We start from the raw sequence: 25,054 nt of genomic DNA on the forward strand, positions 1-25,054 counted from the left end.
GGTATTTGGTTAATCTATTAGAAATTTTATTATGCTTTAATCTGTTTGGCTCTGTAAAGTAATGAACAAAAATATAGATATGCATCATCCCCTTTCTTAAGAAGACAAATGTGAAAAACGAATTTAACACCAAATAGTGAAAATACAACATGGGCAAGTGGTCTGTTATGAAATGCAGAGACTCAGTGGGTAAATTTCAGTGAGGGGAAAGCAGTCAGGCCAAACTTGAGCTCCACCTTAAAGGATAGATACTTATTCTCTTCAGAAAGTTATCCTCTCTCCTAATTTGGGGGTTCTTTTTTTAAAGACATATTTTATTTATTTATTTATTTATTTGAGAGAGAGAAGTGAGCAAGAGCAGGGGAACAGCACAGGGAGAGGAAGAGGGAGAGGGAGAAGCAGGCTCCCCACTGAGCAGGAAGCCCAACATGCAGCTCAACCCCAGGACCCTGGGAGCATGACCTGAGCCGACGTCTGTCACTTAACCCACTGAGTCACCCAGGCCTCCCCAGTTTTGGGGTTCTTGGTGATTAACTACAATGATAAATTTATTTAAAATGATCCGACTTTTGTAGTTTGTTCATTACAGTTTGATATTAGATTTAGAATGAAAACAGCAAAGTTAGGAAGGTATTCCTGGCATTTCCATTACTACTATTCAAGTGATTACCATGCAGATGCAAAATTGTAAGGAAGGCAGGGTTTCTGGGATAAAAGTATTTCTATTTTCATATTTAGTTTCAGATTTTTGTGATTTAATACCCAGAGAAGAAATGTGACTACAAATCTACTTCACCAGCTACTTTTAAATAATATATATGAAAGACGTCAGAACCAGTGAAGATAGTTTACTTTTTCATTATATGCTGATAACATTTGCCCTTCTTATTCTTTCCACATAGGCTAGGGAATATTCAGAATATTAATAAAAGACAACTGGCTAAAACTCATACTCTATAATTTGAATTTTTTATTGATACAGTGTGTGTGCCTCGTATAAGCATCTCCTTTTGTGATCTTAGATACTTGAATATTCTTCAGAGGATTCTTCAAATATTCCTTCAAATAGAATACATTTACATTGCTTTTCTATGGAGGTCATAAAGACATTGCTTTTTGAGGTCTACAACAGAGGAAAAATACACAACCTCTAACCGGTTTAAGCCAGTTATTGATTTTGAATCTACATGTTTAACTTTAAAATTTACTGTATCTACGCCCTTGGTGGTACATCCACTTGATATCTATACATGTATTTACTCCCTGAATCCATATAGTCTCTGCCTTATGTTTTTTTACTTTTCCTTTCTCATTTTTACATTAACAATGCATTTATCTTTGGCTCCATTCCATCATGACTCTGATATCTTGTACCTAGTTCTATCTTCTATATCTAGAAGAAATGAACTAAGTAGGTTTGGGATGCTTTCACTGTCATTTTTCTTTCTCACATATGCCTTCCTAAAGGAATATGTTAGAAAGAAAATATAAGAAAAGTAGTCAATAAGCAGCCAAAGAGTTATTTTCTGAACCCTTATTTTCAAAGTAATGCAACCCTTTTTTGTACTTACTCAGCAGACTAAAATAGTTCTATCTGTTACAGGATTCTATAATATTTTGTTCTTTATTATAATGATCCTCATATTTGTAAAAATTTATACAATGTTTGTGGTTTTTTGTTGCAGTGAAATCTCTAGAAGGGTAGGTCTCAAGTGACATTGTTCATCACTATATTCCTAGAATCTAGTACCTGTGCTAAGCAATATTTGTGCATGTCATTTAGTAAAGAAAAAACAAGCAGCAAGAACAACAACAACAACAACAACAACAACAACAACAAAACCACATGATTTATACATGGTCCTTGCCCCCAGAGCATTCATATCATCATCCAGGGGAAAAGAAATATGGAAAAACTTTAGAATATGATGCACCAAATGCTGTTTTGGAGTATCTACAATGTGCTATGGCACCAAAGAAAAGGGATCCTGTCTGTATATATATATATATATATATATATATATATATATATATATATATACAGTCAAGAAAAAATGTGCAAATATAGGGAAGAATGAACAGAAGTTTATCTGAATGAGAAGAAGTTCAAACAGAACATTGGAAGAAGTGGGGCTTTCTAGGCAATGAGATGTACAAGTAGTGTGTAATGCTAGCCAGTTAGGTGTAAGGAAAAGAGCATAAAATCAGAGAAACCTGTGATAGATTGAAGAAAAGGATTGTATGACACATTTAGGAATGGAGATTTTATTCTATAGCTCTAGAGCACCACTGAAAAATTTTAAACAAGAAAATGATGTTCCTAAATTTCTGATGTGGAAAGATTACAAAGTATCATGGAAAATGGATCACTTTTATCTGTCATTTACTATTCTGTGATTAAAATGTTGATAGTTTGATTTCAAGATAAGATTAATCTTCTTCTATTTCTATTATTCTTATTAGTGAATTCCTTAGACTCCTATCAAATTGAAGGTTTTTGATGGGATCCCTCAAAAGAAAATGCAAAGAGGAAGACAGTAACTCCACACCAATTTAGCTGTTACCTAACAGGAAGTGTGAAATGGGCTCCATAAAGATCTTTAGCTGCTACATAAATTAAATGCTTCATTTGAAATAAATGTATTATAATTATCAGACATAGATTAAAGATCTATATATAGTTTGGACTCATAAGAAATGACTAGCTAACATTGCAAACATGAATGAGCAATTATTTAGTAATTAATGCATTCTTTTATTTATGCATGTGTACATCCAACAAATATGGTGTCCTTACTGTGTCCCAGGTATTATACCAACAAAGCAGATAAAACCCCTGTCCTTATGGAATTTATAGCTTGTTAGGGTAAATGAGCACTAAACAATCACAGAAGTTATTTTTTTGTTACAAACTGAGACAAATTCTAAGAGAAAATGAACAATGGTACTGTATAACAACGTTACTGACTCAATTAAATATAAAACTGGAAAAACAGCAATATAAAATTGAATATGAAATATAAATGTAAAATTTGTCATAGCACTTTTTCAAAACAAATGGGGGTAAGGAAAGTGTCCTTTAAGATAATAAAACCCATCTTCTGCCGAAGCAAAAACTCTGAGAGAATGTGATCTGGTTCTATCTTTATTGGAAGATTTTATCATGTAAAGAATGGTAAAGAGAGATACAGCTCTAAAAGCTCCTGAAATTTATTGGGCATTTATGGCACCTTGCACTCATCTCAGCATAGGAAGCAGGGAGCCATTTCATAAAATTTAACATTGCCAGCAGCACTATAATTTGAGAATGAAAGTTGAGGCTTCCAGCAGACACCCTCAGATCTTTTGGGCTAACCAGTCTTTTACTTATTAAGGCACTGACTGAGGGAAACTGTTGGCTGTTGATTAAATACAAGGACTGCATAAGAATTTTTAAACTTACTTGGCCTTATTTATTCCAGATGGTCAATACTAGAAGTGTGAAGTAAGACTGTTTCTGTACTCTACTTATTCTACTGAATTTAACAAGAGCCCCAGAAGATATCCAATATCAGAAATTTTACCCTTATTTTGGCTATAGCGTAATTGACATATTATAATTGATTCAATATTTCACTCAAAAAGCATTTGTTGAATGTTTACTGTATGACAGGCACTGTACTAGATGGTGGATGAAATGAGATCAATAGGGGATAGTTGATTATCAGTAAGTGACGAGGGGCCTGGTCTTAAGCTACCACTTAAAGGACTTCAAGTTTTTGGGTATGTGTCTTAAGAAACATTTATCAGATGAAACTCTTAAAGAAGAGGAATAACTCAGGAATTATTAAAGTTCTTTGAGTCAATTCCTTGGAGTCAATATGCTTAGTGATTATGGTATAGCCTCATACCCACAAGACATGTACACAACTATATTTCAGAAAGTTCACAATATCTTGAAGTAATGACCAGCTAGAAGAAATCTAAAATTATGAGTAATGTACTTCATAGAAATAGCTTCCCAGACTCAGAGCGGCTACTATGATGTTACCTAATTCTAAGTCATTTACAGCACATAATATTATCATGATGACCTGGATAACTACAAAATATAAAATAAAAGAAAAGAAACTGAAGTCCTCTAGGAAGTGGACAGAAAGGGTTAGTCATTAAGAAAAAGAGCAATACTTAGCCCCTCAGAACATTTAATAAAATGTTTGAAAGATTTGAGTACAGTTAGGAAGAATGAAGGCTATGTACTTTTGCCTCCCAAATTGTTTTTTTTTAATCAACTTGATATACAAATATATTTAAGTAACTCTTACAACTCTCGATCCCCAAAAGTATATTATAAAAGGAACTTGAAAGCCAGGTGTGGAGACATGTTTTAAGACAAGCAGTGTGATGTGACTTTTTATGAGCTGATGCTTCATGAAGCATATAGAGCAATAATTGAAAAAGAGCATACAAAAGAAAAAAGATGTAACTTAATGACCTATGGTGTAATGATGTGTAAATTCAAAGATAGAGAGGACGATTTCTAAGCAGGGACAAACAGGAAGATCTATCTAACAAGGAACAACATATTCTTGACAGAGTACTGATGTAATAAGAGTAGTAATTATTGGGGCACCTGGATGGCTCAAATGGCTCAGATGGTTAAGTGTCTGACTTTGGCTCGTGATCTTCAGGTGCTGGGATTAAGCCATACTTCCTTGGGCTCCCTGCTCAGTGGGGCGTCTGCTTCTCCCTCATCCGCCTGACCATCCCCACCACCCCCAGCTCCTGCTCTCTTTCTCTCTCAAACAAATACATAAAATCTTATAAAAAAGAGAAGCAATTATTGTTATCTAAGACAGTACTTTTCAAGTTGAAGTTAAAATAAAATAATTGAAGTGGATGTTAACAGATGTGCAGGAAAAAAATTCCTTAAAGATAATTTAATCAATTTAAGCAAGCTTTTTAAAAACTTTTTTCCCCCTTTTTTAATGAGTAGATGGAAGCCTGTGTTTCCTTCTATATAATGTAAATTTATAAGAGATGTATTTGTTATGGCGTATTCTTCAAGCTTATCTGACCGAGCAGTCCTTTAAAAATGAAACATAGATGTACATTTACCAAAAAAAAGAAGTCTGTGGGGAAAATCTAGTTTGGGAAATATTGGTGTAATGAGCTTTAGAAAGCAAAGGTAATCTTGTTACTGACCTTTGTAATTGATTAAAGCATACAGAGAAGCCTGATTTGAAAGTAGAGAAACTTTTGGCTGGATGGATAGGAGATTGCCAGTATATGGATAATGTGATTTTAGCATATTTCACTAAAGCATGTCAAATATTAGATAACTTGCTGTGCAACCTTTAAAGAAAAACTGTCAATCAGTTTGCCTCCCCAGGAATTAAACATAATGCTGACTTCATTTGTTTTTATCATTTATCTACTATCTGGAAGTTCCAAATTAGAAGGAAATGTTGGTACACACTTAAAATTGCAAGTTTGTGAAGAAAAGGACAATCAAATATGCAAATCAATAAATTGTGTATCGACTTAGAATCAAGTATATATAATAACATGTGGCTTTCCTATTACAAGTAAGAAATTTAAAATGGTAGGAAGGAAGGCAAGGAGGAAGGGTAGGGAAGAGAGAAGGGTAAGAAAAGAAAAGAAGGGTTGCAGGGAAGAGAAAGGAAGGAAAAGAATGAAAGGACAGAGAGGGCAAGAAGAACAAAAAGAGGAAAATATGAGAGCAGAGGAAAGGCAAAGGAATAGAAGAGCCATTAAAGAAGGAGGAGAGAAGGAAAGAAGGAAGGAAGGAAGGAAGGAAGGAAGGAAGGAAGGAAGGAAGGAAGGAAGGAAGGGAGGAAGGAAGGGGGAATCCATTCTTTTTTTTTTTTTTTTTTTTTTTTTTTTTTTTTTTTTTAGGGGGAATCCATTCAATTTACTAAACCCAGCAAGTTAGCACTGAAATACTCGGTGAGATTTGTATTAATTGTTTATAATAATCATGGTTTATTATTAAGGAGCTTTTAACTGTTGGGAGGGATGTTAATGAAATTACAATTTTATGAAAATTGTTTCATTTGCTTTTTTCCTTCCTTCCTTCCTTCCTTCCTTCCTTCCTTCCTTCCTTCCTTCCTTCCTTCCTTCCTTTTGTAAGCTGCAACATTTTCTATCTGGTAAATGGGGTCTTTTGGAAACGTAAAAAATACATTTTTTAAACATAAGAGTCCCTTTCTGTCAGTATGGATTATATGTTTAAATAACCAAAGAAAATCTCATTGTGAGCAGGAAAATAAAAGAACCAAAAATCAGAGATTTCCTAGTGAAAACTGAAAGGCTAAATTCAGCTCTAAGAGGTTATTGGCATATCCTGCCTTTTTTTTTTCAAAAAATGATTTATTTGCCAATATTTTAATGTAGAGAATTTTAGAATGGTTCATGTGTTACCACAAAAAAAATAAAATAAAATATCTGGTAACTTTGTGTTGAAACTCTCAGTTTTAATAAAAGTGGAGTGAAAGTTATCCACTGTGGATGTTGCAATTTTTCAGATATTTTTGTCTAAACTACTTCTTCATTCATTTATGGCTGTCTGTCCTTTTAGCATTTGAGGATTGACTTTTAGGTACAATAGTATGTGTTATAATAGACAAATTTATCATTTCTTCAGTAGTTCTCTCATCGATCTTAGAGTCCTCTTGTGAAAATACACACCTTCCTCGGAGGTAGCTTCTCTGGTTGCCACTCAATGCTCCCAGAGTTCCTTGCTTGCCAGCATATAGATTGAAGCTGGGTTGGTGTTTGGGCAAAACGTAAGCTCTATCTATCTAACTAATGGCTGTTCACTTCATTAGAGCTAAGCGCATGGCTGTTCATGTCACAAGGAGAATGAAATATACTTTTGTTCTTTGATTTCAATGTGTCTTTGAGATTTTTCAACTAGATGAAATTTCAGCCCATCTTTGACTTCAACTTGTATTTGTATAGAAATGCTTTCCCAGGAGCATCAAATGATGTACCAAAAAAGTAATGATTTGTTGTTGAATTATTGTTTCTTTAAAACATAATTCCTTGAACTAAATTGATGGCAGGATGACAGGTAAAACATGGCAAGGATTTACTGTCATCAGTTATGGTCCCTATATTTTATTTTGTTAAAAACCTCAAAATGAGGTACATTCACTTTGTAGCTTTGATTTAAACCAAATTCCGTTTACACATTACTATATTTATTTTGGAAAACATGTTTGGGATGTTTGTTTACTAGCAATGGGAAATTTTTGTGTTTACTGTAAGTGCTGGAAATAGGAAGCTCAGCCAAGCAAGAAATCAAGGTGTATCTATCATTTGTTGAAAAGTGAGTTGCTTTTGTTTGTCTGTGCTTTATTTTGAGAATGTAGAGGAGAATATTGTGTTTGAAGATATTAGAATAAACACCCCAGTGCAGTTTAATGGGTATGGTGAGTCAACAATAAAATAATAGTCTTTGAGTATTGTTCAAGACCATAAATAAACTGACTCAAAATATTTCTTAGCTGGATCAAGAATTTTCCGTATTTGAAAGTCTACTTTTCAAGTCACTATCATCCCAAATTTTGCTTACACTTGTATTTCCAAAAGAGAAACCACATTTTATATTGGTCACATGTGGCCATTTTCACAAGTGCTGTCAGCACAAAATCTGCTTCAGATGCTATATATTTTAATTAATTTGAAGAACTGAAAATCTGCTTAAAGATTTTTTCCTCAATCAAATATTTATTTTGCAGAGAATATATATGGTTAATCAGAATGGTAATTCAAAGTCAAGATGACCTTGAAGCTGGTGGTAGGTTAGATGCAGTGAATTAATGAAAACTGGATAGCCAAGCACATGGCCTTTAATTTATGGTTTTTATTTTATTTTTTATTTTTTAAAGATTTTATTTATTTATTCATGAGAGACACAGGGAGAGAGAAGCAGAGACACAAGCAGAGAGAGAAGCAGGCTCCATGCAGGGAGCCTAATGTGGGACTCGATCCTGGGTCTCCAAGATCAGGCCCTGGGCTGAAGGTGGCACTAAACCGCTGAGCCACCTGGGCTGCCCAATTTATGGTTTTTAAATACATGTCAGAGAGACTGAAGGTTGTTACTCTTGCATTATGTTAGGAATACCTCAGTCAGACGTTATTCTCCTCATAATATAAAACATTTGTTGAGGACCTACTATGCGAGAGAATATTGAGAAAAGAGAATTATGTGAGAAAATATTGAGATGATAGATGATAGGACATAGATGATAGATAGATATACATAAATAGATAAATATCATGTATACTAGAGATTTTATAATATATATAGGAAAATAAGTCACATCCTGAAAGGTAAATGATAATAATGCTAATACTAGGTGACCTACGCTGAGTGTCCAGTTAGTGATCAAGGTAGAAGGTAATATGGGCGAGGTTTATCCATTGAGACCTGAAGTGGCTTGAGGGGCAAATTTTAAAGTGAATATTTTCATCAGAGTAGCATTTGGATGAGAGAATAGCTAAAACAGATGAATATCTACCCCTGTCAGCCTAAATACTAAATTTCATTTGTGTTGTTGCTTCCACTGGAGAGAACATTTTGCCCCAAAGCATAAAATAATAAATAAACTACCAAAAATCCTTACAACATATTACCAGGAGGGTTTTTGAAGGATCAAAGTCTGTACAGCCTGTTATTTCTGTTATTAGGGTTAAATAAAAAATAGAAGTGATTACTTATTATTCTCAAAGTATTAGCTACCCTTGAATACAGCTTGTTGATCATGATTGCCTTAAATTATTGCACATAATCCTGGATAACACAATTTTCCCCACAACTTTCCTAAAAATAGAGATTACTGGTTTATCAATGCTCTGTTTCAGTGTGGAATGATTCCTATACACTAGCTAAATATCCTTGCACTCTATCAATATCTTTTTTAGGTTTCTATTTCTGTTTTACTTATTTTCCAACGCTCTGAGTTGCCTGCCTTTTCAAAGCAGACATTTTCTGATTTAAAAACATATTTTATTTTACCCTTCAACATCAGAAAGGCATTACTTTATGTCGTTACTTACTTATCCCATTATATTTCTATTCTTTGTCATTTGTCCAGTTGTTTTTCTCTCCTGAAAATAAACATTGGCATACCCTGGTGCATCTGGAAAAAGCTCTGCCCTCCTCTCTTTGTGTTAACCTTTAACTAGAAAACTCTGATTTCCTTGAAATAGTTAACTTTCCCTCTCTTTTCTTAGGTTCTCCATATAGAGACAAAATCACCATAGCAATTCTTCAGCTGCAAGAGGAAGGCAAGCTGCACATGATGAAGGAGAAGTGGTGGAGGGGCAATGGTTGTCCAGAGGAGGAGAGCAAAGAGGCCAGTGCCCTGGGGGTTCAAAATATTGGTGGCATCTTCATTGTTCTGGCAGCCGGCTTGGTGCTCTCAGTTTTTGTGGCAGTGGGAGAGTTTTTATACAAATCCAAAAAAAACGCTCAATTGGAAAAGGTAAATGTCACTTTTTTACAATTTAAATCAATTGTTGTTATAATAAAACAAACTATTTTTGATCTTTCCAACCAAGGGTAATGCTTACAACGGTGACCGCTAATTGTCTTCCGCCATTCATTATCTAACAAGGTTCACAGAAAGAATCATGATCACCTTCGTGATTTTTAATTTAAAATAATATGTTTAAATTAAAGCCAGCTTCAGAACAAGTGACTATTTCTCCATTTATTGAAGCCTGGAAAAAGAATCTCTTGCTACTTGAAGTTCATTGTAATTAGTTTGATGGAGAAATACAATTAATGATGGAAGCAAAATTGGAAATTGTAAAATGAAGGAAAAAATACTTATAGATATTAAATTGTAAAATGAAGGAAAAAATACTTATAGATACTTATAGATTGCATTTTAAAATGCAATCCTGAAGAACAGTTTCAAGTTAGAGGGTAAATGAAATTTTTATTTGAAGACTTTTAGCCCAATAAATTTCTAATTGAAATAAATCTTAAATTGCATTGTGAAAATTACAGTTTATTTTCTAAATTAGTGAATGTGTGAAAATATTGTGGTTTCTTTCTTGCCATTTACTGTTTTTCTTAATAAGTCCCTATTCCTTTGCACCAGAGTCTTACAAGAATATATATAACCTTCAAAAATATTGAGACTATGGCATTTTTTCTTAGGATTTTAATACATTTAGTCTTTTGTATGAATGTCTTTCTGTTCCATTCCTGAAAAATTTGTGAATCTCATTCAAATTATATATTTCTAGTGCTATAATATCCTCAGTTCTATAAATATGAAGAATATTTATAGAAAAATCTCTCAGATGATACATGACACTTTTTGTATGTAAATTTATAGCTCTGAACATGAAATATTGCTTTACCATTTTTAAGTCTTCTGGCACCTCATTTACTTTTTGTAGATAAACATCTCTTTTGTTTTTAATTAAAAAAATAGTTTTTGAGGGCTTAATCTTTAGACCCTGTGTTATAGTAGGATTATATTCTTCATATTTAAAAGATTTATAAACTTTCATTGGTAAATATGAAGAGCAAAAATATGAAATTAAAATAATATCATACATTAATGGGTAAATATATTTTCTAATATTCTTTGAACGTCGACACCTTTAAAACTATTTTTTGAAAAACAAAAACATTTTCCTCTGTCTTTGGTAATTTATGTTGCAATTACTTATCCTATCTGAAATCAAAATTTTACATACGGCATTTCTAGTTTTTTACTTGATTTTTACTTGACTACAGTATTTAACACTTAGAAATAATGTTTTTATAAATGAGTATTTTCATAGTCTCCTTTTGTCCTTGAGTAAAAGAACCAATTAAAAAGTTTGAAAAATTCAGAAAATCATATGATTTATTTCCCCACAACATTCAGGATGACTATATATGCTGACTTGGCTAAATCAAATATTTGTTGCAGTGGTGTGACTGATGAATACATCTAAATATGCTTTTTATGTTATGATCCTTTCTGTAGTGTCAAAATAAGTTTTGAAATCAAATCCAAAGGACTAATCAAAGACAAAAAACCATTAACTCGTCAATTTCGATTCTTTACTATAATTTGCAATAAAAGTGTCATTTAGTTAGTTAATGCTTAAAATGAGCCCAAAAATTACAGGAGGAATTCAGGTTTTCTATTTGGAACCTCAAGTATTCCATTTGTAATGGTTTTCTTTCATTTATAGCTTAGTATCAAAATAAAACCAATGAATTAATCTCTTGACATATGTGGTGTTCTATTGCCCTTGTCTCTTTGTGTTCTAATCATATGATTTGCCCAGGCCGTGTCTTTATGCACAATTAGTCTATAAGCAGTCTGTTGAAAAACAAAACAAAACAATGAAACCCCCAAACAAAGAATGTAGGGATTTAATTCTGTAAAAGAATCTTCTTCATACTTACTATAACTAGTTTGGTTGAATTTTCCACGCATCAGTCAGCTCTCTTGAATTTCTATGGACCTGTATGACCTTCTAAGCAATCAAAGGGAAATTAATGTACCTATTTTGACCAAAGCAGATGAAACAAAAGAAACTGTGCTGGTACTACAGGAACATTATTAGTCACAATCCCCAGTGCTTTCACACCCTGTCTCCACATAGCTTCCATAATGAAATCCAAATTCCCTAGCTTAGCAGATGAGGCACTTCAGGATCTGTGCCTGTCTACCATTAATGTTCATTTTTTTGTTTCTCCCCAATTTGTACCTTTACTCTAGTCAGATTAAATTACTTTCAATTTTCCAAGGTCATTCAGCTTTTTAAAATCCTCTTCGACTTGACTTGAGCAAATCTTAACCATTCTTCTACTTGGCAAACTCCCACTAGTTATTTTAGACTAGTATCATTCAAGAGTAAGTATCTACTTGCCCCAGAAGCTTTCCCTAATCAGTAGATATAATGAATGTGGGTACAGGACACAGCTATTTCCACAAGGTGGTGTTCAGATTTCATTTCCTATTCCACTGGGAAAAAAATATTACGTATATATCTTACTTTTTTTTTTTTTTTTTTACTTAGGTGATTTCAGGTACTGTCATCATTCCAAAAACATTTCCTACCCCTTTGAGAAAGTTGGGAAGGTATTTTGCCCGTTGTAAACCACAGCAATCATTAAGTCTAGATACCTTTTCTCTGTGAAGCCTATGCACATCTCTATTCTTCCTTAGCACACTATTTTGTTCATATTTGTTGGTTTCTGTGTGGCTGCCTCTCTCCCTACTAGAATCTCAGTTCTTTTGGACAAAGATCAACTGTTTTTGGTTTATATCTCCCAGGTCTCAAACAGTGCCTGTTGGCATAAAATAGATTGATCTATTTATCATCTATTTATTTATCTATGTCTTTCTATCTTTTAAAATTAATGATGAAATTGATTCTAGGAAACTATTTAGAAAAACATAAAATATATTGTAGGGAATAAAAAAGAACTATAGTTCTATATAGTTCAAAAGAACTGTGTTTATAAAGTAAATACTAATGGATTTATTAGAAATGACCCATTTTATTTATTATAATAAACTAGGTCTTGGACTCAAATATTTTTTAGTTTTCTTGAGGAAATTATTTTATTTAGTTGAGCTATACAGTTTGTTTAACACCTTACTTAATTTATTAAAATTAGCCATAAAATATTCTTAGTTCTTATCACAGATACTCATGAAGACATACAGAAATTCGGTTTATTTGCATTCATAATTGTGCCTTTAATTACATTTCTTAAATTTTAAAAATGAGGTAAATACTTCTGAAATGATTCATTTACTCCATAATTATTTACTGAGAACTGAACAAAGAACTTAATAAAGTTAATAAGTATTATTATTACTATTTAAAGATGAAAATAAAATGTCTTATAAGCATGTATTTTGTAAAATATTAGTAGAACAAATAGGTCTTGATGGCTATAACTTTTTAATATTTTCAATAATTAGGAGTAGTATAAGAAAGTATCATTTTTTTAAAGGAAGGCACGTTAAAACTGAAAATAGAAGAAAATGCTGAAATATATAGACCTTAAACTTCAAAACCCATAATTGCATTCCTTCCAGATAACCACAAGATGGTGTATTGCAATTTTTATAATATTTCATGGTTTTAATTTTGATGCAAATATTAATGCATCAAAGATACATTGCTTTTCATTTATTTGAAATTTCAAAGTAAATATTTATTTTTCTGGTTTGTCCAAAGTGTAACTTGACCATTTGGAAAGATCCTCAAAATGTTTTTCCTTTCTGAATGTATCTGAAAAGTAATTAATCAACAGGTACATTTTCTTCTTGCCTTACCTTTTCCCTGATTTAAAAAATATAAGTACTTAAATTTCATCCAGCAAGAATCCAAAAAAACTGTTATATATCTGAGGCAATTATCAGTAAATTTCAGGTTACGTGGATGTGCTTGAAAGGTCCTGTTTCCCCCTCCTAAGTCTTACTTATCACTGAAAAAAGCTACTTAAGAGTTTTGTTTTGTCTGGCAATATTTATGATAATATATCAGTTTTGTAAGCATGACTTAGAAGTGATTGTAATAATTTTAATTAAACTATTTTATGACATAATTATGGTTCAATTCATTTTTAAAATCACTCATTTCTTAAATGTTTTAGTATGTCCTCTTTTGAAAGATACACATAATTTGATTTCCAGCAAGAATAGTAATGTAACTTATACAGTTTAATTTCTGTCTGATTTATATACAGAAATATTTTCATTCCCATGCCATTGAAAATGGATTTGCCTGTAAAAATTGTTTTTACTGAACAGTTTGAACATGAATCTTTCAGTTTCCTGACATGAAAAGACTTAGCAACAAAAATATTCTTTCTTATTACTTATTAACAAAATTTAATCAAAATGTCTGAGAAACAAAAAAAAGATGAATTATCGCTCAGATATTGAATTTGTATTGATTTGAACTACCTTTTAGTATGATTGAAGTATGTTTTAAGAACTACTTGGTATTGTTGTTTTCCAGATATACTGCATTTCAGTCAATGTTGTTATTTGTATTATAGAACACTGGTATATTATATTCTAGATAATCTCTAAATAATGATGGTTTTTCTGACATTGAAAGTTAACAAAAGATTTTAAGGGCACATAGAATGCTCTTCAGTCTATAGTTGAATAACAAATGTAGAGGGAAGCTGTAACTCATGGTAGAAGGACAAGTGAATGAAACAGTGCAATTTGGGGGAATGACAAAGAGAAAATCAGAGTGGTTTAGTTTAATCCTGAGAGATTAGGGATCCTGGGTGAAAGATTATTTACATGGAAAACACTTTTCAAAGCTGGCTGATTCTGTATTTCATGGAACCAGAAGAATGAAAATAGGTTGTCACCTTCAGAATGCTGAAGAATTTGTTCTATCAGAAGCAATGCTTTTTAAAAGAGGCTGTTTATTGCACAAGGCATAAGAATATAAACAGTGTTATAAATCATCAGTAAAGATTTTATTTCAATATTTACCTTTTGCAAGTAATGCCTATTAACAAACCACAGAACAGCTGTGCTTTAGAATTTTAACTGCAATTAACTTTTTAGAAGTTAAAAGTTCTAAGTATATTTTCAGTATAATAAAAATTAGCCATAAAGCATGTTGCTATTCAGAAGTTAAAAGTTGCAAACAAACATTGGACATAGTCCATTTTGTATTGTTTTTATGTTACTGCCTTTCTCTCAGAGCAGAACATCTCTCAATTACTATCAATGACCCATAAAAGGATTAACTAGATGGCTTTTTAAAATGTTTTTAAATATAAATATAAAATCATACTAAAAATGAGATGCCAATCTTTATTTTATTCTCTAATCTAGTTCCAAATCAGCCAAAGGATTTTTTAAAACATTCATTTATGATAAGTCATCCTCTATTTATGCACATAAATGATGTTTTAACATTAAGATTGCAGCTGGACAGATAATAATTATACTACCTCACTTTTATAAATGACTTTAGAATTTTTAAAGAGTAATATCTCATTTGAATACAAAGTTACCCGGAAAACAGTGCAAATATCATTATCCATATTGTGTACATCAGGATAAGTGTCTCAAGGGTTAATGGTTAAGTATTTCCCAAAGTCAAAGATGCCTACTGTACACTATTTAAGCTATATTATATTGCACAAAATCGAGGTAAAATATTTAACTATTTTTCCTGGTAGCTTCTTCCTGAAATTGCATTGATACAATATGTGGAGTAGGAGTTTGAATTAGATAAACAGATTGTGGGCTTTGATCTTATGCACTATCTAGTTATTTCACTTTCCTAGACAATTAAGCATGAGTTTTGGAATCAGAAAAAAAAAAAAAAAAAGGTTTAGGATCTTTTCTCAAATTTGTTCAACTTTAGATAAAATTACTTAATCTTTCTATATATATGTCTTAAACAAATGGGTTATGAATACATCATAAATGAAATGTTTTTAAAATTAAGATAGTTAATATACATTGGTATTTTGTATGTGTCTGGCATAAAATAAGCAGATATTGCTATAATATATTATTATTATTCATAAAGCTAATACATTTTAACTGCTGGATCTTAAAAAGAGCTTTTCTGGAATTCAACATTAGATATTTGGATGTTATATGTTTTGTTGAAAATTGTATCATAATGACTACTAGCAAGAATGTGATGATAAACATTGCTTTTTCTTAAAATGCATTTCATAGCTGTATTGACTAAAGTGGTGTTGAAGCTTGTCAGACCTTATTCATTGATTTTTTCGAGCTTAAGTAGGGGAAGTGTAAAAATGTACAATGATGCTTCATTTTTCTCTGTCTCACTGTATTTGCTAAATGCAATATAAAGATATTCAGTAACTGTTTCTGTAAGAGTTAAGGTTTCTGAGAATATTTTAATCTTTGGTTAAGTTTATCATTGTAAAATAACCCCGGCTAAAGCATAGAATGCTTTGTCATTTTATTCATTAAAAAATGTATTTCTTCTTGCCCCATATTTTTTGTCTGATTTATTACTTACTATTCAAAGATTAACATTTATTAAGAACAAAGTCCAGGTAAAAGGCTCCACTGAAATTCGAATCCTTGTTCAGGAGGCAGGCTAATATAATAAAGCATTCATAGAATGATGATCAAGAGAACAGCTCTCTTCTTTTAGTTCTAATACCGGTTATATGCATAACCTTGGAGAGATGACGTCATGAGTTTGAGTTTCTCTAGCTGTAAAATAAAAGTGATAAAGCAATAAGATCACTACAGAACCTGCATCTAAAACATCCTGTCTGATAGCTGTGTAGCTAAATAACACTTTTTTTTCAAAATGAGAGCATCTCTAGAACTGAATATCAAGATCAAAGTTGCTTTATGCATTTTTGACATAAGTGCCTTAACTAGTCATTTTCCATCTCTCATTGCTTTACTGTTGCATTCATATAGCCTGATGTCAATTTATACTTCTGATGCATAGCATTACCTCTTTGATATTGTAAAAATCCTGTCATTTACAAAGAGTATAAATCAAAAGGAATATGTCATATTAAATAAGTGTTTATTAAAAATATCACATATTATGTTCTATATAATTTTATTCCATTTTAGTTTTATTTATTTGATTTAGTTATTATCTAATGTGGGATAATTTTATGCAAGGATCACAGTGACTGTTTGGAATTGTCTTTATGACACACAACTTGTAATTCTTGGCCAAATGGCCTACGGCATCAGAAATTAATTAGAAAAGTGCCTGAGAATGGACTGGTTATCCATTATCAGTTAACAAACAATTAAAAGGATTAGCACAAAACAAAACGGTTTAGCTGACATATGCTATATGCATTAGAATATTGAGCTACAAATCTGATTGAAGTACCTTGAAGATGTTTTGGTGGGATTTCAAATAGAAACTATATGCAAAAATGGTTGAAATTATTCTGAATGAATACTGGAGCGTCATTTAGTTTTTATACTATCAAAGAATAGGACAGCAATACACATAAAATAGATTTTCCTCCTTAAAAAATACATACTAAATACATACTTGATAGTTCTGCATAATATTTTATGACTATTTTGCCTCTGAGTGGTAAATGACTACATCCATTCAACATGAAAATGACAAGCTTCAGAGTTCAACAATTCAAATTGGTTATTTTTCATCAGTTGCTGTTTTTAAAAGAGACATTGCTAAATATAAAGATCTTAAACTAAAATGTAGTTTATGCCAGGATTCAATGTGGAACATATTTACAACTAGCTTTTTAATTTATAAAAAAAAATCATGAGCTTTGCCAAGTGCTGTCACATCATGCGATCATATAAACACATCAATAAATTAGAAAGTTAAAGCTATTAAAAATAAATTATTTGACACACCAATAATTATATTTTTGAGAACATTTTTCTGTGGACTATTTATGTTGTCTTATTGTACTCAAAATAAAAATACAGCTTTATTGAAAAACAATGTAAAATAGCCACATTTATACTTTTAAGGTTTCCAGGCCTTCATCATTTCTAGAATTAGAGATGTGTAAATGCAGGTTGCCTCATGAAATATAGTGAATTTTATGAGTTTTACTAATTTAAATGCAATTATACATGCTAACAGCTCAAAGATTTAAATTTTCATTTTCAGGAATCTTCTATTTGGTTAGTGCCACCCTACCATCCAGACACTGTTTAGTAAACTTTTGAAACTTACTAAAAGAGGTTTTTAATAATGGTTAGTATCCTTGTGCCTTTCTTTTTTCTTTTTGTAGTCTGTTATATTAATGTGGAGAAACATTTTTGTTGTTGTTTTCACCCTAAGAAACTTACTTTATTTAATGATACAATTTGTGGTAAGGAGAAGTGATTTGTAAAAAAAGCAACATAGCTTCCTTTTTCTTCTTCCCACCCTTGCTCCCTCCCAAGCTCCCTTCTTCCTTCCTTCCTTCCTTCCTTCCTTCCTTCCTTCCTTCCTTCCTTCCTCCCTCCCTCCCTCCCTCCCTCCCTCCCTTCCTTCTTTCCTTCCTTCTTTCCCTCCCTTCCTTCCTTCTTTCCTTCCTTCCTTCCCTCTCTATTGCTCTCTCTTTTTCCTTAGTTCTTTCTTCTGCCTCTCCTTTCTCCTGTCCTCCTCCTTCTCCTCCTCTTTTTCCTTCTACTTTATTATAAGCCAGGAAACTCCTGTTAACTGCACTTGGTTTTCCAAAGCCTTATTTCATAGTTCAATAAAAAGACATTTTTTCAAAATTCCAAATATTATATGAAGTAGGAAAGACATTGTCTCTTGAATGAACATTAGAACCTTATTTAAAAGTTAGACCTAGTAATTTTTTGGCAACATACAGCACAGAGAATTAACTATAACCCACAAGCATTTTTATAGTTTCAACTTTAAATTCTTACAGATTAAAATATGGAATTTGCATTCTAAAGCTTTACAAAAGAAAAACACCAGGGTGTTTACCCTGGTGCCACAAGTGAACAGTACTTTATGATATCATTAAATTCTTTAAATTTCCCATGTTGATTCTAAACTCTTGCTCAAATCTAAAGGTTTTCATAGTTTTGCAAAGGATAAGAAATATTCTACTTGTGAGAAGAGAAGCTATGGCCTCACAGTGACTTTATTAGTAACTTAAACTATTTTTTAGGTAAACTTACAGTGATAGATCAAAGGAGAACTGGTAAAATTCGGCTCATCCAGAGAAAAAAAAAAGATTAGTAAAATTAGTAATTTGACATTAAATAATCAAAGCTATTGGTTAGTTGATTAAAGGCTGCTTGACTAGAATATTCACTTTCTAATATCTTTGTAGAATAGATAAAGCCTAAAATGGTAATGGTGGGATTACATGTTTATAATATTCAGAGTTTCTAAATCTATAAATATAATTCTTTTAAGATAGTTTAATTCATAAAAGATGAAAGTATTGTGGTTTTTGATTGGTGCAGCTTTTTTACCTACATTTTATATTACGCAGCATTATAAATGTTACATATTATAAAATTGCCTAAAAAGAGTTTCATATGCCTTTATTTGTAGTTTGAAGTTAAGTATAGGGTACTAAGGGCAGTTTAACTTACTAGAAATAAAATAGAGTCATTTTATCTTTGAATAGATATGTATATTTATAAGACTTTTTTTCCCAAAGGAAATCAGTTGTTTAGGCTAATCTTTTAGTATGAACAAAAAATTAATTAATATATATTCCATTTTTTTGGAACTAATATATTCAAAATGTCTAAAAATTGAGTTTACTAAGAAGAAGGTGTGATCAATTGATCAATTATTTAACATATGGGAAATTTATTCATTTTAAGTGAAGACTTATTTCAAACAACTCAACGTTATTCACATCCTATAACATTTTAAAGTGTCAATGGCATCAAGTTCTGACCTTGTTATATTATCTAATCAATTCTTCTGTTAAATGTTTCAACAGAGAGCCAAGACTAAGTTACCTCAAGACTATGTATTCTTCCCCCTTTTGGAGTCAGATTTTTCCATTTCTACAGTGTTGTCATCATCACCATCTTCATCATCATTATCATCATGTTCTTAATAAGTACATCTAATAGTAGGTATTAAGCAATGAGAAACACTGTGTCCATATACTGGCTGTCAGGTGTCATATAAATCCTTTAATAGAAATATAATTCATGAACTTCCGAACTGTATAATTTAACACATTATAAATAATGCATGGCAGTAACTGTAGTTAATGGGAAATTCATGTGTAGCATTTAATCACCACCCATTATAAGTACTAATAAATTAATATTTTTACTAATTTTATGTTATTAAACAAATACCAAAGTTTTACCTGATTAATCAGATAACTTGTATACATGCATTTGCTAGGCTTCTGAAAAAAAATTTTTAAGTAATTGAATTAAACATATTGTTAAGTAGGAATTTAAATATTAGGATCATGTGTAGTTACTGTTAAAATTTTGTCAACATTTAAAGAATACATATGTGTTCAGTCAGTGCCATAAGAACTTGATTTCTATTCTGCAATTTAGTAAGAGGGATACATAGAAGACCCAGAGGCCATGTAGAAAAACATGATAATGAGTGCAAAATACTAAAAGGACAAAACCAAAGTGACTGAAAATAATAAGCCTGGTCAATTGGAAAGTGATTTCTGATTAAGTTAAATTGTGAGTTATGTCCTGAGGTAAGGGGTAAAGTTGGATTGATATGAAAGATGAAAGAACTCTGCAGGGTCCCAGAACAAGGAGAAGCAGAGGAGAAAAACACTGGAGGTCCAAGCAGAGAACAGTGTGTATAGAGAAAAATGAAATGGGAAGGGTGAATGAGAAGGGGGAATGCTAAATCAGAGAAGTCATGATAGGAAAAAACAGATTTGGATTTTACCTGTTTCTTGGACAAAGAAATGCTATTAATAACTGGTTTAAAAATAGATTTTTCTGGCATCTGAGCCTTTGGGGAAGGAATAGCCTAGATAAAGAGTTGGGAAGACCACTAAGGAAACTGTCCAGGAACCCATATGAGAGCAATGAGGATATAGCCAGGAATGGACAAAAAGATACTAAGATGGGGTCAGAAATCACAAAATTGGGTTATCAGGATATCTTGCTGGAGTCTCAGATGTGAGCAGTAGAAAGTGACTTCTCTTTTCTCTGAATCAGTTTTCTGTCACAGAGATGCTTACTTTAATTCAAAGTATTAGACACAAAAGATTATGCATGCAAAATACTTTTTTAAAAAATACAAGGCACATACATGGTATTAAATATTTTTATTCTGTATTCTTTTGAAATTAGCCTAAACTGATAAACAAGAAAGCAGCAACACCTAAAGCAAAAAATAAGTCTTCACATGCAAATTTGATTAGGTTTATTCCACTTTGTTTTCATATCACTATTTGGAATTGTGTAAATTTTTCATATTTGTCACCATTTTTGGTTGTTGTCCACATTTTTAATTCTTGCACAGAAAGAGCCTAAGCCTCGGCCCATCTGAATTCCAACTGCAATGTGCAACTGGTTCATGAATCTGACCTATATGTAACTAAAACACTTGTACTGAATTAAGTTGGGGAAGAAGCCTAATAAAATTTTATTTCACATATATGACTCTGTAATGGGAATTGTGAGGGGTGTGTAATAATGAGCCCCAGACATACAGAATTTCTAGCAAATCTATTGCCAATGAAATGGGAATTCAAAAAAAAATATTTGTAGGGTCATTTTTTCTTCATGGGATGAATTATTTGCCAGCTCTCAGTTATCAAGCTGATGTTGACCAAAAAAAGTTAATATTTGTTCATGTATTTTTAACGTGCTAGTTTGTCATTTCATGATTAAATCATATTTGTTTGTAATCATCATCAATAGTTTTATGGGCATAATCACGCAAAGGTATAGTGAATACCAGAAATTATTTCCCATGTTTTTATGTCTAAATGTGTGAGCACTATTTTTGTTCTGTTGAGCTGCACAGTAAAGAATCCATGTTTAAAGAAAATTTTCATATTCAATGTTGTGATCTAAAAAGTAGTACATTTCTAATTTGTTTAAAAATCAAGAATGGATTTCTGGTTATTGATTGGTGTAGATGTGTTTGTATTTAAATTTTAAGGTAGATTTATATTTTCTGACATGAATCAGTTTTACATCTGAAAATCTTATTCAACATATATGTATCTGTGCATTCCTTGTTTGCAGTTTATTTCACTATCAGGTGGAGATTTTCTTTAAACTAGCCCACTTTGATAAAATATTTTACTTATCGTGAGTTGTGTGTTAAAAGTACAACAATCAAATCATAACCTTTGTAATGAAATTTTTCAAACCTTCAAGGTGGCTATGTTGACAAGCCTATTGAAAATGCTTTTAATATTATTTCTGGGCAGTTGCAGTTTATCTGTTTTGTAATATTTCATTCTCTGTGTTATTCTTAGAGGTCCTTCTGTAGCGCCATGGTAGAAGAGCTGAGGATGTCCTTGAAGTGCCAGCGTCGGTTAAAACACAAGCCACAGGCCCCCGTTATTGTGAAAACAGAAGAAGTTATCAACATGCACACATTTAACGACAGAAGGTTGCCAGGTAAAGAAACCATGGCATAAAGCTGGGAGGCCAGACACCCAAGCACAAACTGTCGTCTTTTTTCCAAACAATTTAGCGAGAATGTTTCCTGTGGAAATATGCAACCTGTGCAAAATAAAATGAGTTACCTCATGCCGCTGTGTCTATGAACTAGAGACTCTGTGATCTAAGCAGTTGCAATGATCAGACTTGATTTACAAGCATCATGGATCAACCAAGTTACACTGGGTTACACTGTTTATCATGGGTTCCTCCCTTCTTTTGAGTGAATGTTACATGCGCATTTTGTGGCTGGTTTCAAATGCAGTCCAGTAAGAAATTACAGGTTCCTTTTGAAGTCCAACTGTTGCCAGGAGGTGGAGTATCGATGCCCCCAAGGGTAACCAGTAAAAAAAAAAAAAAAAATCATTAAGAATAAGAATACTTGGAATCAGCAAAAACTGTAGTGAAACAGTACAGTCCTTTGACACCCAGATAATAGAGGTGGTGATGTTACTGGCCCCCAACTACTCAGTATAATGATCATCTGAATAGACGATATGTGTTTATAGGATGTGAAAAAAATGTAATGCAAAACAAATCTGAATATCATGGCAAGTGGAATATAAAGCAGATATTCATCAGTGTTTTTCTTTCTTTCTTTCTTTTGACAGTCTGTGTCACTGATTGAGATAGAAATGTCAATTACCAAGGCAATAATGTTTTTCTTAAATTGACTAAGGCAGGAGATTTAACATATGACTCTACCAGAACCCTACCTATCCCCTTACACCTTTTCCCCAACCCTGTACCAAGAATAATAATAATAAAAAAGCAACAGTTGGTTCAGAGATTCTGAATTAAAAAGGATGATGTTTTGCAATCTTTGTTTTAAGTTGAAAAAGAGGGCTGAGTATTGATGGTTATGTGGAAGATGGAAGCTTTCATTCTAACATTCAGAGATGTTAACTTAAACCCTCGTTCCTGCTATAAATGAACTTGATGGAGCCTGGGCAGATCCCGGTGAAAGGAGAAAGGGGACTGGTCATCTATAGAAAAGTGTGTGGAGAACTTTGAAGTGGACTGCGTTTATCAATACAGTCACAATGTTAAATGAACAAAATTCTTGAGCAGTTTTTTTCAAAAAAATGTTCAGGTTTATTTGTGGAAATGCAAGATTTCTATGAAAATAGTTTTTGTATGGAAATTTTTGTAATACTTTTTATCAACAAAATAAGAACATGTGTTCCTGTCAGGGGTGTGATGTCAAGCATGAATGGTAGTGCGTGTGCACCACCAACGTTTGGTGAAAACTATTTTTATCAAGAAAAAAAGGAATCATAGAAGAGAAATATTTTCAAGTTAGATAATATAAAAGCTAGGTGCACTACCACCACTGCTTACCATGCCACACCCCTGGTTTCCACGAGGCTGATAACATACTGTAATGAACAATTGTGTGTAAAATGGTAAAAGACACAGACCTCTTGACAACATTGTGATAACAGTTGAGTGCACACAGTTTGCTGTTTGAATCCAATGCACAAAATTAAAAAAAAATCATTAAAATTATGTCCATTTTACTTTCAGCTTTGACTTTCATTTTTCTCTTGTATGTGTATAAGAATGCACAATATGTTCATTGCATTAAGGGAAGTACACTTCCTGAATCCTTCTAGGTCATCATTGATGGCCACTTCACAACTGCCTGGAGAAAAGAAGAAAAAGGCTCAGTGATGAACTACACAGATGTAGGAAAAGCTGGACTGGGATAAAACGTAACCTTTCTGTTTAGGGCAGTTTAATGAGAAAAATAGCCGTTTTAGAATGAGCAGTCATGGTCTTACCCCTGCTATGAGTGGATATTGACTATATTAATAGAGTTGTGTAAGACTGAATGGTGTTTACTTATATGATATTTGAAGTTCAGCTTGTGTCCAGTTTAAAAATTCCTTTGTGCATCGATAATTCAGTGTAATTCACCAAAGGGAGAGAAGATAGGCTCAATTCTGACAAGTAGAAATGATGTGGTTTAGATGTTAACATCCTAAAAGAATTTGTTTTAAAGCAAAAAAGGTAACCATTTTAATGACAGGTGACCCCAAAAAATATAAATAAATAAAGAGGAAAAAGCTCTGTATTTTTTAAACTCATAGAAGTTGCATAATCAAGTTGCTAATATCTGATTAAATGTAATATTAAATGCCCAAGTATTTTCAAAATTTCTAGTGTCAGTTATTTTAAATTAAAATTCATATTTCAATGATAACTTTGTTTTCATATGTAATTGTAGAGAGTTACACAAAACACAACTAAAAATCTCAGCACTGTTTTTTTGTTTTTTTGTTTTCTTTATGTGGTAAATAGCTTCAACATATCTCATAAAAAATATTCAGGTTTTGGATAATACTAAGTTTTCTTATCAATCAGGTTCTAATCAGATTTTAAAGCACTTTTTTTTTTTAACTTCAATTCTCCAGTATATTAAACTTAATAATAGGCCGGAAATGACAACTTTAACTTTTTTTAAGTGGTCAAGAAATAGTTATTTGGATTTTGATAAAATGTGGCAATCATTTTATTCAAGTATTAAATTTAACAATTTTGAAAAGTGTAAAAACATTGCTGTATTTTAACTCTAATGGTAATTTAGAATATATAAACACTGTAATTTTTAATTTTTATCCATTTCCTAAAAGTTTCTACATTATTGCCAAAACAGATATTTTCCTACTTATTAGGTACTTATGCATATATGAGATACGATTCTTTTTTTTTTTGAGATACTATTCTTAATCTTAATAAAATCCGGATACCCATTCACTCCCACCCCCACTGGGGGTTATTCTGTATGTTAGTAAATTGAACACCAATAAAAAAAAAAAAATACCTGAAAAAAATCCGGATTACTTTCAAAATAATTTCAACCAGTGAAAAAACTGTGTCCTCTCTGCAGGAAGGTAGTATATTGGATAGAGTAAGCATAATTCTCTAGCATAATACTTAAATTATAAGAAGGA

The 25,054-nt window shown here is 32.0% G+C and overlaps 1 protein-coding gene across 1 annotated transcript in view; it reads left to right on the plus strand.

Annotated features, from left to right (window-relative positions):
• Positions 1 to 23,617, plus strand: part of GRIK2 (glutamate ionotropic receptor kainate type subunit 2) — a 1,069,280-nt gene extending 1,045,663 nt beyond the window's left edge. Inside the window, 2 exon segments of the mRNA XM_049092419.1 lie at positions 9,244 to 9,494; positions 21,911 to 23,617. Coding sequence (XP_048948376.1) covers positions 9,244 to 9,494; positions 21,911 to 22,075 — 416 coding nt within the window. The 3' untranslated portion in view covers positions 22,076 to 23,617.
• Positions 23,618 to 25,054: the final 1,437 nt, after the last annotated feature.

Source organism: Canis lupus, chromosome 12 (genome assembly GCF_003254725.2).
Source record: "Canis lupus dingo isolate Sandy chromosome 12, ASM325472v2, whole genome shotgun sequence".
NCBI classification, from domain to species: Eukaryota; Metazoa; Chordata; class Mammalia; order Carnivora; family Canidae; genus Canis; species Canis lupus.